The 16,067-nt window shown below is 36.0% G+C and overlaps 1 protein-coding gene across 11 annotated transcripts in view; it reads left to right on the top strand.

Moving 5' to 3' along the window:
• Positions 1-16,067, top strand: part of VPS13B (vacuolar protein sorting 13 homolog B) — a 434,757-nt gene that overhangs the window by 33,985 nt on the left and 384,705 nt on the right. For all 11 annotated transcript variants that reach the window (XM_077187531.1, XM_077187521.1, XM_077187524.1 and 8 more), the window contains exons 4-6: positions 10,350-10,470; positions 14,514-14,681; positions 15,844-16,025. In XM_077187531.1, the coding sequence (XP_077043646.1) occupies positions 10,350-10,470; positions 14,514-14,681; positions 15,844-16,025 (471 nt within the window). The remainder of the gene's footprint in view (positions 1-10,349; positions 10,471-14,513; positions 14,682-15,843; positions 16,026-16,067) is intronic.

Genomic DNA, 16,067 nt, shown 5'->3' with positions numbered 1-16,067 from the left:
TGTTTTAGAAGATAAATTACTGTTTATATAGGTTTAAGTTAATGTTTCAAAAGCTTTCTTACTTAAAAAGCAGAGCATTATAAATAGCAATAAGTTCTCTGAAATGCTCTACACATTACAGACTGACAATTGCAAAAGAAAAGACTGATTATAAGTAGAAAACCTGTAACTATGTGTTTTGAGTAAGTTGCTCTTATGTGTACCCTTTAACATTGATTAACTAGAAAGTTTTTGCAGCCATTCAGCCAGCTTTGTAGTTTAGTCCAATAGTTTTAAATAATGTTATTTAAATAAGATGTAATTGATAAATTACATTTGGTGAAAAATCTGTTCTTCTCCATCATGGTGTCTGAAGTTAAAAGAAAAGAATAAAAAGAAAGAATAAAATCCAGGACAAATTTGCAAGTGAATTGTTAGAAATACAGCAGAGCTATTAATGTGTACTTGAAAGTTTAAAGACAAGCATTTTGGGAAATTATGTGGAAGGTTTGCTTGAGACAACTAAATAATGAAGCTCTCAACTAGGCTTCTGTGTTTAGAATTTGATCAGCTGGCAAGTAAGAAAACTATTTAAGTTAAGAGAAATTATGTTTCAGCCATGTATGTATCTGAAATTTGATGTACAGTTATACTCAGAAGATTTTAATTTCTTAAAGCTGTTTGAATATTCATACATAGAATTAATACAATTACATAGAGTTACGTGTATGTTCATAGTATGCATGAAAAGTTTATGTGAGAACTATTGGAAATAAGAAGAAAGTGAAGTTTTGTCTTAATATAGCACTAAAAAAGCCATTACTATTATTTTTGTAAAGATTGTGCTTATTTTTTGAAAAGAAGAATACTTTTTTATTACTGTTATGTTGGTGTTCCAGTTTCCTTCTGTAGATTGTATTGTACACCGACATCTCACTTATTCTTCAGTGAAATGCCCGTACTTCTGCATTTGCAGAATGCAGTGAAAGCTGCAGCAGTTTAATCTTCCTGTGCCTGAGAAATCTTTCTACTTGAACCTTCTTGTATTGGCAAAAAATGTCCTGAAGAGTACTACCTTGGGAAAAAGTCCCTGTTTTGGGTTCTGTGAAGAATGGCCACAAGCACAAATTTCGCTTGGACTTATCTTGGACAGTAACTGAGGAAGAAAGGACTGCTGGGCTGAAATCTCTGACCCAAATGCTTTTCAGTTGATTGGGTTTTAAGACTGAAATTGTAAGGAAGCCAGACCTTCATGGCTTTGTCATCTCTGCTTCTTCTTCTTTTGCACTGCCCCATGACATTTTGAACCTACTTGCTAGTTTCAAACAATTTTGATGGAGAATTAGTCACTGTAAGCATAATCATTTGTGGAAATCAATAGCAGCTGGAGGAACCCTAGTGGGTATACTCTTCCTTCTGACATTGGCATGTATAATTCATTGCCATTTCATTACCTCTTTGCTCTCTTTCCATCCCCAACACCTAACAAAAGCCAAGCACTAGCCAAATGATGCTCAGCACTGGAAAGAGCTTGCTTGGATAGCAAGTTCTCCAGGCAAAGCTTTGTGCCTCAGGCCTTTCACTGTTATATATTAGAGGTTTATTGTGATGATGGAAATTTGAGAGCTGAGGATTATTCAATTTGCTGGGACCCTGCTGTAGGTCTGCTGTTCAGTAGTGTTTGGGATTAGGAGAAAATTTGGTCTGGACAGTATTCTACCTTACTCTGGAGGAAGTGGGTGGCAAGGTTATGTTGTAATAAAAATTATTACTACATCCTTGGCAGGTGCTTGGTAGAGAGAATTCTTGCACATGAGGTCTGGCTTTCTAATAAAATCCAGTAGGAAATGTGTTAGGGGAAAATACCCTCTAAAGAAAGTGTGAAGCAGAGCTAAACTACAACCCACCAGAACAGTGCAGGGAAACAAATACCATCAATCATCTAACACCACAAAGGAAAGTGATGTCTTGGTGAAGTCTGGGGCCAGTTGAAATAGTGCTGGAGACCAGTGCTGGCCCTCTGGCAGGTTGAAGAGAATATGAGAGAGTGACCTGAATGGATCCAACTTCTGCTAATGGTTCCCAGGTGTTGTTTAATGAATCAGTGATGTGACTGAGCCATGCTTACAATGGTATTTTGATGTCGTGGTGAACACTGCAGGAACAGACTTGATAAATGCTGGAGAAGTACTTCTCAGCCATTACAAATATTTCAAGGTACCTGCAACAAGGATGAGAGTATGTCTAGTCTTTGGTACAGTGTCTTCCAAAATAGCACACATAAAAATGTAAACAGTTGGTGTAAGAAAAATATATGTTTGTTGTAGTCCAGCCAGTTCAGTAGCTGGACCTGGAATAGGGTGAGATGCTCCTCTGACAAGCCAGCCCCAAATTGTGTGTTAGGCTGGGTGACAGTGGAACAGTCAGACTGGCCTGGAGTTTTCATGTATGGAGATAAATTATTTAAACTTGAAATATATATCCTGTTTTGTTCTGACTCAATTTTCAAGAGATTTTTGAAATAGGTAACTGTTCTTTTATCACTCTTAATTTTATTGAATTTGCTTGTTTCTGAACACAAGTTGGAAAAGAGAAAATAAATGCTTATCACTTCTCTTAGGTTTCAGTCTGTTCTCCTGAGTTGTTTCTGTCACTCTTTTCTCCCAGTCCTTCAGGGTTAAACTGTTTCAGTCACTCTTCTTTCTCATTTTCAGTCACAGAGAATATATGGGACAGAGTGACCCATTTCAGCCCATATTACCAGTTTTGCTGAAGAAGCTCACATTTCTGTTATGTCTTTCCTTTTGACTTTTCCTTTCAGTCAACCTGGTGTGAGAGTTACTGAGTTAGAGTTCTATGCACTGTGGCTTTTGTGGAACAAACATTTCAGAATTGACTTTTTTTATCCCTTCCATCTTTGCTTCTACAGTGATGCCAAATTTTGAGTATAGCTGCCAGTTGCTGCTGTAGTATTTCTTATTTTGGATTTTTTTTGTAGCTTTGAGAGCTCTAGTCATGGGTCAGACTTCACTTTGTTTGCTATTAAACACAGAATAATGTTACAGAATTAACACCACCCCACCCATATTTCTCCAAGCAAAGCACTGCACAAACTTCCTGTAACATGAGAGAATGAACTCTTGAAAAAGCTTATCCTAGGAGAAATTGCAGAAAAGTCATTTTGAGATGTTTGTTTCTATTAAAAAGCACTTACATCATGGTAGGTGGCCTCATAACTTTTTAAAACTACAGTAAATGTATCAGAAACTTTACTAGATGATCAGTTAACAGTTTATAATACAAATTTCTTTACACAATAGAAAGAAGATATTTGTACAACTCCCCTCTAAAAGAACTTGCAAAGTCATTTTATTTGTTACTCTGTCTTGAGTGTTGAGAAATTGGGGTGTATTTCTGAGAACCACTTAGTGAGAACAGCCTGTTCTATTTATCTTTGGCTGTATGACTGTATCACCATGGGCTTTCAGACTCTTGACAGCTCCTTTTCTTGTAAACAAAGGAATATTCCTTTTAAATAGCCTGGATAATCAGCTAATCAAAACAGTAGCAACATCGCAGGGAGACTTTGTTATCCAGCAATCAATAGGAAGATGGCACATGTTTTGTGGTATCAGTGCAACAAGTGCCTCACAAAGCTTCTTGGCTTACCTTTGGGGCTGCTGTGGCAGCTTTTTAGCCTGTCCACAGCATTTGTGTGGATTTTTAACTTGTACCTCTATTTTGGAGCACATTGTGCTGTGCTATACCATAGGATTAACTCCAGGCTTGTGCTAACATTGGGACGTGGATGTAACGCCGTCATCTAATGCATGTACCTTAAATGTACCTTGTTGGTCATCGCTGCTGGTTGTTTCTGTTAATTTAGCATCAGCCAAGATCATATGCAACAAGAGGCAAATAGATGCTGACACCTTGTTTAAATTGTTTCTTGATTGCTCCAGTTTGTCTGTTCTGCTTAACTTAAACTTTGTTTATTTGCCCCACTCCCCTCATCTCTGCCTCAAATTCCTTGGTATTTCTCCTTTGTAGTCTGGGACATAATATTAAGAGTTTATTTTTGATGTGTTTCTACATGAAAATAGTATTGAAAAAAACTCTGGCAGAAAAAAAAGACTTTCCAGCATGTTTTTGTCTGCTATAGAGGAATACAGATCTCAGTCTCTGAGTACTTTCTCTGAGGTATGTGATTTGAAAAGATTTAAAATTGAGTTTTGTTACACTAGAAAAAAAGTGGCCAATCTCAAATAGTCTTTTGAAAGTATACCAAAAGTATATAGAACCTATAATTTCTGTATGTAATACAGAATTCCTTAACTATTCTGCAAAATTGGAACACAGCCTGGCTTGGCTAAATTGTCTTAAATATTTTACACTGTCATAGTTTTGAAATAAACCTGTATTTACATAATTTTAAAGTAAATGTGCGTTAGACTATTAAATCACATCTTGCAAAAGATGTACAGATGTCATATGCAGCATATGTGGGTCACTGGATTTTCTTTGTTTCAGTGTTATGCTTCTAGTTTGCTGTTCATTAAAGAAATAATAAAATTATTTTCTGTACTAATTTCTAAGCAGTGCTTAACCTATGCTAGGCAGCAGAAGTGTTGTGAGGTTAGAAGTGTAATATGAATCTGTTTATGTGTAATGCATATTAGCAAGTGTATAGCAGTGGAAAAGAACCAGAAATCCTTTGGATAGCAACATCTTCATGGTGCTTACCATTTTAGTCAACTTGTGTATTTTGAAGATAATATTTTCAAAAATTTGTATTACTTTTTGTTTCATTTTCACATGCAGAGGAATCGTAGTGCAATGTGAAATGGTTTCTGGTGATGATCTAGTCAGCTTCATGCCCAAAGCAAGTCCAATTCGAATGGATTGCTGCAGGGTTTGGCTCTCCAAGTGCTGAATAATTCCAAGGACTGAGACTCTACCACCTCTCTGGGCAGCCAGTTCAATACTTGATCACCCTCCAAATGATGAGAAACAGCTTGCCCTGCTTGGAATTGCATGGTTCAGATTTGTACCCTGAAAAGATAAGTGGCAACAGACACAGTCTGGATCTCACTTCTCTCAGTATGTACCCTCCCAGTATGTAGCTGTAGGCAGCAGTGGGATCCTTCTCCAGGCTGGACAACCCTAATATATCTCAAATTTATCTCAATCTGCCCTGAGAGAGAGCACAGGAGGTTGCTTCTCTGCCCTAACCACCATGGTGGTCCTCTGTAGATCTGCTTCTGGAGTATCTTGGCGAGCCCTCAGCTGGGTGCAGTATTCCATACAGTGTCTCACAGGGAGCTAAGGGAGGAGAATAATTCTGCCCCTGGGTCCACCCTTGCTAATGCAGCCCAGCACACAGCTGGCCTTTGCAGCAAGGACAAGCTGCTGGCTCATGGGCAGCTTGCTGCCCCCTGGCACCCTTGGATTGGTTTTTGAAAAGCTGTTCTTGAGCAGTTTGGGTTTTAGTCTGCAGTTCCAGAGTATCTTTATCCTGGGTACTCCAGCACTCAGTGTTTACATCTGGATTTCACTGAGTTCCTCACAGCCCTTTCTGCACCCCCTCAAGGACCCTAGCAATAGCAGCCCTGCCCACCAGTGCATTGGTTCCTCTCCTAGGCTGGTACTATCTGCAGTTTTGATGAGAGTGCACTCTATCCCATCTTCAGGTCTTCAGCATGCATGTTAAAACACCATGGACTTGGTACTGATCCCTGAAGGATGCCTCAAGTAACCAGTCATCAGCTGGACTTGGCACCTTGATCACAGCCCTTTGATCTCAGTGGTCCAGCCACTTTTTCACTGAACTCCCACTATCCAGCTGGGGTCTCACCAGTCTGTGAATGAGGAGATTGCCCATGTGAGGAGACTGTGTCAAAGGCCTTGCTAAAATGAGCACATCCTGAATGTGGCTTCTGGTTTTACCGCAGGCAGCCAACTGCTCAGCCGTATGAGCACTGTCCACTAGTGGGAAATAAGTTCCACTCCCTCAGTTCTTGCATCTTGCCATTTGAAATACAGAAATACGAATAGATATCTTTTAATGAATTGTAAAGGATATTAAGCTTATTGTTTTAGAAATGATAAAGGGTGAGAAAAAGCAAATTTTATAAAGGAAAAGGGAAAAAATGTGGATAGAGAGCTCTTTGCAAGTTTGTGTAGTAGGTAATTTGAATCAGTTTGGGTTTTAAAATTTTAATTCATAATATTAATTGGTTTTAAACAAGTTTCTTGGGGTTTTTTTTTGTTTGTTTCTATTGAACCCAATTTTGTCTAACTTGGTTTTATGAAAGCAGAGGGACAGTATTTGTATAAATAGCCAAGTGATCTCCAAGAGAACATTGTTTTCCTGTAAAGTGTGCTTATGAGGCATTTTGGAGATCTTGCACGTTGAATAGGATTTGTGTGTTTTAAAAAGAGAGTGTGTATTTTTTAAGGAGAAAATTATTTTGAATTTGGAAAGCATAATGAACAAAGGAAAGAATAATGAGCTAAGATTATAAACTCCACTTATTAGGAAAGATCAAAATAAACCTCATCTGTTATGTGTTCAAGTATTGTCAATTGTAATTTGCTCTAAACCTTGCAATAACGGTTTTAAATTGCAGTAGAAAATTAACTGAGGAACTTGAATATAACTTGACTAGCCTAGGTGTCTTTAGCATGTTACTTATGACTTGCATAGTTCTAGAACTAACCACAGTGCTTCATAAAAACATTTCAGCTGGATCTGGCTACTGGATCTGACACGTCTGTCAAAAGTGAAAAAAGAGCCTGGTTGTGCAAAACTGCATTTGTTGTATTTGCAGAACACCCCAAAACAGGACCTCTTGTTCAAATTTAAGTTTTCTAGGCTTTACTTCTGATACAAGCTAGTGGGAAAAGTTACTTTTGTAAGTTACTTGTCTTACTTAAAAATCATCTCTAGCTATATCATGAGTATTTTTAGTTTTCCATTGCTGTGGCTATTGTTTGGAATTGCTCTCATTAACGATAAAATGAATGGATGTTTATCAAATCTCATTCCATAACGATAGTTATTAGCACTTTTAGAATGTAACTCCCTTCCCACCACCATTATGATTTTGACTTCAGCTTTTAAATGTTTGTCATCTGGTGTGAGGTGGATTTATGGGAGTGCAGTAATTTTAGTGCTTTTTGGCTGGGTGTTTCTGATGACATCACTGTGATCTAGACACAGTGTGTGACTCTAGTTGGTTCCAGTTTTAAATAGTTTCATAATTATGCTAGTTTTGGCAGTTTCCTTGGAACTTTCCCCATATCTTTAATGAACATGTTTTACTTCTGGGCTTATGAGACAACCACATGTTTGAGAAATTAATAGTGTGCTCTTAAAGTTAACATTGAGCAGAAGTGTGCAGATACAAAAACCTTCTGGATATATGTGTACTTAGGAGTGTAGGTTTTTTCAAGTTCATGGCCACTCTTATTGTCTTTGAGTAATTGAAGAATACATTTGATTTATAAAATACCTGTTTATTTATAAAATAACTGTTGTGAAAAATGGTGCGTATGTTCATGCTCAAAGACCTCAAAACCAACCCTTGTAGCTCCCAAAAATATTTTTGATAATTGTGTATTGTAATGAAATGAATGGATGTTATTCCAGATTACAAAAGAACCCACACCCTTTTTTCAAATGTCAGTCAGGTTGAATTCTTCTTAAATGTAGGTGTACTCTGTTACTTTGTGTGGATTTAGTCACACAGGTATATTACTGAGATAAATTTGTTTTGTGTTTTGGCACCATTTTGGAATATGTACATTTTTGTGTTGAGTTCCAGCTCGCTGTAAAGGATTTACAGCCATTTTTCCATCACAACAGACTTGTAGCTCAGGGAAATATGAAAAACTTACTGGATGTAATGTATTCATTAATTAATTTATAATTTGTGTTTATTTAATTTATTTCATGTTGAGATTTGAGACTGTTTCAAAATTAAGGATTCTTCTCTCCTTTCCTTTAAAAAAAAATGCCTCCTCAAAAATACTAGTGTTTATTCCTAGCCCTCTCAAAGTGGTAAAAGCTTAAACCACTCTTACTTAATCTTTACTCATAATACTCGAAAATATTGCATAGATGTTGTGAAGTTTTGAGAACATGGATTGAGCATAATTACAGCAGTATGTAGATAGAAAAGTTAGACTTGAATGTAATCAGGCTTGATAAAGTTAACACTTCAGTAAAAGAACTTCCCCATTTCCTTCTCCCCCCTTCTCTTCATTTTGTAGCTGACATAAATATTAAAAGTCAAGTGTAATGTGATCCTATTAGACCAAGTCATTAAATAGTTGCAGCACAGCATTCTGTGCAATCCATGAGTGAGCTTGGGGAAGAAGGAAATGTGGTAATTGAGCTTGGGCTTTTCTTCAAGTTCAAAACATAAATAGTTGTGTAGTGTCTTACCTGAAAAAAATACTTCTGTGCTACATGTAAACTGGTTTCCAAGAAAAAGTATATCTAAAAGTGATTTCAAAAATTTTAGAGTAAGAATGTGTGATCTAAGTTTTTTTCAGTAAACTGGAGAGGAAGGAGAGTTGAGCTTTGCTGATTACAAAATATATATTAATGAAGAGACTTCCATCACACTGGACTTAATAAAAGCTTGAAGCTCTTGCTTTATCTCTGTCAGGTATGCCATAAAGAGAAAGGTGATTTTCTACTGAAATTGCTCCACAGTTTTAGGTTCAGGGAGAGTCTTCAGGAGACTTGCATTCCTTGATGAAAAGTATCAGAAGTTTATCAGAGATGAGAAAACAAACAAATGCCCTCTAAACAGAGCTGATTCTCAACACTTGTTATAGGATTTTTATGCACTGGAATGAGACTTTCCTGTATGACTAAAATTGCCAAATAACCATAAAATAAAAAGCATCCAACAGCTTGCTTTTCAATACTATATTAGTAACTGGAAAATCTCAAATCCTTTATGGTAACTCATCCTTCTTTCAGAAGCTATCATCTAGTCTTCTAATATATGAATATGTCTGTCTTATGTGATTGCCCCTAATGAGTTAAAGCTTCTACCTTAACCTTATTTTTCCCCCAGCTAAGATTATAGTGCTCTTTTTTTTTTTTCCCTTAGGGAAATGGTCGTCATTTCATCAGAGAATTTCCCTGTTTTGTTCTAAGTACAGAGTGGAGGGAAAAAAATTTCTTTAGTTGCTTTTGAAGTTGTAGACTTGCATTTGAAGTGTATCATTGCATGTATTCATTTTTTTTAATGGAAAGCAAAATCCACATCAAAAAGCAAGTAATGTGAAGATTGCCTTTTGTAATTTCTCTGAGATTATTAGAAATACCAGGCAGCACGTGGAGAAACACATGATCTCTCCTGTATAAAAATCCAGCAAAATTTAAGCTGCTTGCTTTTCATGTTAAGAGGACTTAAGAATATTATAATTCATACTATGTTACTTGACATTTGTTCCCCAAAGCTTCTTTTTGTGAACAGATTTTCTGATATGATCAGTGGCATTTTTCACTTTTTCTGAAAGAAAGCATTTTTCACTTTTTCTGCAAGAGACTGTCTATCAAACTAATTTGGCTTAGGTCAAAAGCTGTGTTAGCATCCTCTTTAACCTGTACTTTTAATACATTTACAAGAATATTTGCATGACTTCTCTTGGCTTTCTTACACTTGAGCCTTGTGCTTAAACCGTCATTCTGGAATGTAACGGGAATACTACTGGTATATTTAAAATTCTAGATTCAGCTAATTAAGATTTTCATGTGTCTGCAAATCTCATTTTGAAAGGCTTATATCACATTCTGGAATTATGAGCCATGTTTCTGCTTCTGAATTCCTTATGTTGAATGAACTATATAGCAGCTCAAGAGGAGCAGGTGCCCTCAGTTCATTTATCTTTTCTGAGGTCATGTTTTACTGTTATAGAAGTCTGCAAAAATATTTTGCTTTATGAATCAGTTTCAATTAGCGGTATTAGGAAGGATGTGAGTCTGACATCTTGGAACCATTTGAGGTGGTTTCATGAGTAGGCATATAAGCTCATGCAATTAGGTAGTTTCTCATACTTGTTTTGGTAATCTGCAAGGATCTGTCTCTGAAGGAATGTTTCAGCAGAAATGGAGCTAGAAGAAATATGTTCAGTTGAAATAAATATTTAAATTACAGGTTTCTCTTTTAAACCACAGTTAGTGAAGGTATTCCTTTAATGTTGTCGAGCTTGTTTTGTGTCAACTTCTGTAGTACAGGATTGAGTTGATGGAAAAACAGTAACAGAAATTACAGAACCTTTACCAAGTTCTCCTCACATTTATTTTCTTTTTGTTTGGTTGACTTCATTGCTTTCTTTTCCTCTAACAGGAAGACCACGAAAGTTGTGGTTCCAGTTCCACAAACCGCAGTACCACAGAAAGCTTGAAATCCGCAGTAAAATCACGACGAGTTCAGCAGTCTGCTTCTCCTGACCCTGATTTACCTCCAGGTAATCCATCATTTCAGGAACTGAAATGTATTTTTGTGTAACTCAAATACAGAAGTTTATTCAGATGATCACTGTGTTTAAGTTAGATTATTATGGTTTTGTCTACCTAAAAATCACAAAGGTTGGTGAAATACTTATATGTTAGAAAATAGAACCAAATCACAAAAAAATGTAGTTTAATGCTGATGACCTTTTTTTCCATTTTATCAAATTCTTAAATTGACATAACTCATTTATAGTTCAAGGTAGCATCATAGAATCATAGAATGACTTGGATTGGAAGGGATCTTAAAAATCATCTAGTTCCAATCCCCGGGTATGGGGAGGGACACCTTTCACTCAACCAGGTTGCTCAAAGCCCCATCCAGTATGGCCTTGAACACAACTTCTCTAGGACACCTGTTCCAGTGCCTCAAAATAAAGATTTTTTTTTTCTATTATCTAATCTAAACCTGCCCTCTTTCAGTTTAAAACAATCATCCCATGTCCTATCTATACCTGCCCTTGTGAAAAGTCTCTCTTCAGCTTTCTCTCTTCAGACTCCCTTTAGGTAGTGGAAGGCTGCTGTAAGGTTTTTCTGGAGACTTCTCTTTCTCAGGCTGAAAACCCCAAACTCTCTCATGTTTTATTAATGTTTTTTATTGAGCCCTGTATCTACTGGTGGAGATTGTTACCAGTTTTTTTTTCCTGGATATGGAATTTCAGTGTGAATGGGGAGTTTGGATGCTGAACTTGGAGAAATTTTATAATACAAAAATGCCTACAGAACTATGTATCTGACTACTGTTGCCTCTGAGTTTGGATATGAGGTGATTCATGCAGAAAAGTAAAATTGGAGAGTACTGGAATGAATTGCAGTTTGCTATCTTGGTCATGTAATTTTAGATAGGTAAAAAATATGATAGTTTTGTGTGAGGTTTCCTTGCTGTCTTTTGTTAACAGAAGCTTTATACTTGGCTTGAATCAAAAGACAACATTGACATTTAGTGCGTGTAATATGATGTGCTACACAGTATCATCTTGCTTGGAAATGGTTACTTGAGGAACCAGGGCTGGAGGGTCTTTAGAGCTTAGTGATGCAACAAACTCCAGGGGCTTGGAACTGGGGGAAACCATTTCCTACCATGGACAGCGCTCCAGCTGTGGCAGCTCTCTGGAATTTGGATCTTTGGGTCGCATCTGCAAACAACAAAAGTCAAAGGCTACTCAAAAATTGTATAAATATATTTCCTTCAACGACATTTGCAGGATTTTTGTAAGTTACCTCCTTGTGGTGAAATTGTATCAATACAGTTGTATTAATTGTTGTAAAATATGAAGTTGTAAATACAGGTGGCTTTGGTTTTGGTTTTGAGTGGAGAAATAGCACTGTTTAGTATAGATTTACCTATCTGGTAAAATGTCCTAAGATTTAATTTGCGCATCCTGAATTTTAGTAAGATGTGGAGTCATCTGCTTAGTGTTTTGTTTTGGTTTTTTTTGTACGTTCCTGGAGGATATTTTTTAAAAAAGATTTATTTGTCCTTTTGTTTTAGTGTCCTTGGAGATTAATCTCCAGAGGCAAAATTTAGCTAAAACTGTAGCTTTGGCAACAACAGATTCCTGCTGAACTTAAATTGTTTAGATGTGTCAATTCTGATGGTATTGATTCTGTGACTACAGAGATACTAAATTTTCGGAGCATTGGATTTGAAATTGCATTTGTAGCACTTAATGTTCAGTGCAGCCTCCTGGGTTCTGGACAATTTGAAAACAGCACACTTGTGGACTTTGTGTTGCACCTCAGGAAAGAATTTAGCCCTACAGATTTTTTGGTGGTTTTATTCACTTGCTGTAGAACACCTATATTTCAGTGGCAAAGATGCCCATAGTGTTATTCTTAGAAATCACAGAAGTCTAAGTAACCTTTACCTGCTTTTTCCCACTTCTATTTAAAAGAAAACCTTTTGAAAAAAAATCCCCATACACGAAAAAACAACAAACCCTTTATTACACATGAGCTTGCTGATGTTTTTATTATTTTGTTTTGAATTGTAGGAATTACAATTTCTTAAAAGACTGTTCCTCACGTGTGAAAATCTGCTTCTAGTATATTTGAAGCTAAACTTAATCAGGAAGCTGGTTTTTGTATGATACTTCTGACAATGTAGTGTACCACTAGCTGGAAGTATCTCCATAGGCAGTTTTGCAGTTTTTAGCAAATCCATGACCCCTGGTTTTTTTTGGAAGATAGGACTGTACTTCCTCTCATAATGCATTCAGCCAAAAAGACATACAGATGAAAATGGTGTTGCTCTTTTCCTGAAAGACTCTTGATAGCAAAATACTGAAGAAATTTTTGACCTGTGGAGAGGCAGCTGCACTTTTTCAATGAAATTAGTAGCTTGCTTTAAAATCATATTTAAATAACTGACTATAATTTTATAGTTGCTAGTTAAATAGTCTGCAAAAATATTTCTATGCTGAAATTAGGAAAAGGAGCTAAATGCCTTGTGCTGCTTTCTATTTATGTGCAGGTTGGTTTACATCACTCTAGTGATGAATATGGGTCTCTTATGCCCCTTAATTACTGAAATAATAAATCTGGTTTTCTGAGTTCATATAAACTAAAAATGTCAGCGTTTGAAGGAGTCAGTGAGAAAATCCTTAAAAACAGGTTATTCCACATATTTTTCAGTAGTTTTAGATTGATATGATGAAAAAGCCAATTCAGATTATGTTAGAAATCTGACTGTACTAAGCTCCAAAAACATTGAATTTGACTCTATTTCTGGATTTCTTCTTTCTGGTCATTGAGGGCTTTGAATCCTGAAAAACCAAAAAATGTCCTATGTCAGCTGGGCAAATTTTTAGTTGTGGAACTCAAGAAAATCACTTATGTAATGGTAAAACTTTCCACATACCCTGAAGTGAAAAGTTATATATGGGTGTGAAAAAGATGAATACCTAGGAAAAGCAGAGTAGAATGGAAGTAGCAACTTAAGTATTTTCCTAGTTAACTGACAGTACTTTGATGTTTATTTTAATTTTTAATTTTAATTAAAATTGTTGACATAAGGGAGTTTTATTTAATGCAAGTTTCAGAAAACTGCTCTTGAAGCCTGTGGGTTTATGCCTCTATCATTAGCTAGCTGTTTCCAGCATAGTCACCAAACTAGAACTTGATAGTGTCTGTTAAATGTATTTTTAGATGTGTGTAATGTGATAAATTTGAAAACAGAGGAATTCTAAGGCTTGTTTTTTTCTAGCACTAGTGAGTTGGGTCCACAGCTAGGTTCAGTATACATGAAAGACAGGAATATGGGTAGTATTTAATTTCTTTATGAGATTTTTAAACATATGAATGTTTGCCACATACTCTGAATTCCCAGGTGAGATGGTTTTTCCAATAACATTACATCTAAAAATATGTAAATTGATTTGTTCCCAGCAGGCTTCAGTGCAGGTGCTTACTATTTGGTTGTTGACAGAATTTGGTTTTGATACACCTCAGAGGGGTCTTACTGAACAAGATGTGGATATATTAGGTTTTAGAATGAGAAAGTGCCAGGTATGTTAATGCTTAGTTAACTTATAAAAAAACTGTGGGAGCACCTAGGCATAATATATGCACACTTGAAAAGTAACCTAGCAGCTGGTGTTCACTTTTCCAAACCTATTTCTAAATATTTCTCAAGTAAAAAAGTAATTGTTAAAATTCTTTGTCTATAGTAATCCATAGTGTTATGTTTTCTTAATTAGTTTTAAAGTTAATTAGTTTTGTATCCTCTATTGTATTCATAGTTTTTAACAACTTTTTTTGTGGTATCTTGCATTTCTAGGATGCTGATTGACTTAACAACTACACAGAATATTAAAGAGTTTTAAGTCGTGTTAATTTTTGGGTAAAAATGATACATAGTTTGTTTAAATTTTGATTTTTTAAAAGAGTGCAAGTTAAGAATAAGAAATACATTGAAATAATGATTTTTTTTTTTTTTTACTAAATAAATGAGTTTATCATGTCTTCCTTATCATTGCCAAGAATTTGTTTTAATTTATAGGTTATGTTCAGAGTTTGATTAGGCGTGTTGTAAATAATGTCAACATTGTGATCAACAATCTCATCTTAAAGTATGTGGAGGATGATATTGTTCTCTCAGTCAATATCACTTCTGCAGAATGCTATACAGTGGATGAGTTTTGGGATCGAGCATTTATGGACATCTCTGGTGAGTTGATATTTTTTGGTTTTATGTACCACTGTGGAGGCACTCTTAAATTCCTACAGAAATTATTGAATCTCATAAAAATGGCTTTTTTTTTAATCAGAAGTAGGACAAATTATGTCTGTTTTGATTTCCAGTCAGTTTTTTCTCTTGTTCTTACCTTAATTCTGATGAGCCAACTGTAATATTATAGACTGATTGATACTACATCAATGTAGTGTATGATACATATATGATCATAGATGATCATACAAGATGTCTTGTCCTCTGCTCATGCTTGCCATGGTATTTTAATTAGTGCTTGCTGCTGGCAGTGAGTGCTTAGGCAAGTTTTGTGACTGAGCAGTAGCAAATTAAGGCACTCCATTGCACTTATTTGTGATGATCTTCTAACCCTGAACAGGCTGGCAAGAGAGGCAGTCAGATGTGCTCACAGTAGTGAGCACAGCATACCAGTTGCAAGGCATGATTCATTTCACTTCACATTTTCAGGGGAAGAAAGCCCCCAACTTCTGACTCTTTATCTTGGTCTTCAGTGTTTGAATGTTTCAGTCCTTGAATTACCAGCACTCACTTGTAAGTCTAGGTGCTCTTACTGATACTGGCTAGAGGTGGAACTGGGGCACAGTAACTGTGCTAAGATCACACAGAGGATTTCAGGTAGAGTGTTTAATTCAATTAATGTTTTCCTGAGCATATTTTTTTTAGTCTTGCTAAAATGATTACAAACTAATGTGACAAAATCACAAAATATATTTTGTGTTAAGATCACTATAAAAGCTCTTGTTTGTTTTGGAAGGTTCAAAAGAAAACTTTGGGGATAATATGCAAAACTATTTCTGTGAGAATAATGGGAATGATAGTAATTCATGAAACAGTACTCTTTTATAAAAAGAGCCAAGTTATAGCAGACAGGGAGAAAGTTTTTATTGGGTGTAACTAATTTGTCCTCGCTTCCTGTGTGTTCAGCATAAAAAGCCTGACACAGCAAATGATCCTCTTGAGTCACATAAGCGAGTACTTTGCTTCTCTTCAGTCACACAAGCAAGTACTTTGATTTAAATAATGACTAAAAAGCTGTCTTGAGTTGCTTTCTTCTAGTTAAGAACCTGTATTACTTCTCGTATGTAATTTCTTTTTTTAACCTGTACACTTCTTTTAAAAGCCACTGATCTGGTACTGAGGAAGATGATCAACTTTTCTGACTGCACAGTATGTCTTGATAAGAGAAATGCTAGTGGTAAAATTGAATTTTACCAGGAACCTCTGCTGTACAAGTGTTCCTTCAGGACTCGTCTGCATTTCACTTATGATAACCTCAACTCCAAAATGCCATCAATTATTAAAGTAGGTATCCAAAATAATTATTTCTGTTACTCACTGAGGAAG

This window comes from Agelaius phoeniceus, chromosome 1 (genome assembly GCF_051311805.1).
Source record: "Agelaius phoeniceus isolate bAgePho1 chromosome 1, bAgePho1.hap1, whole genome shotgun sequence".
In the NCBI taxonomy this organism is placed as follows: domain Eukaryota; kingdom Metazoa; phylum Chordata; class Aves; order Passeriformes; family Icteridae; genus Agelaius; species Agelaius phoeniceus.
This window is presented reverse-complemented; position numbering and strand designations above follow the sequence as displayed.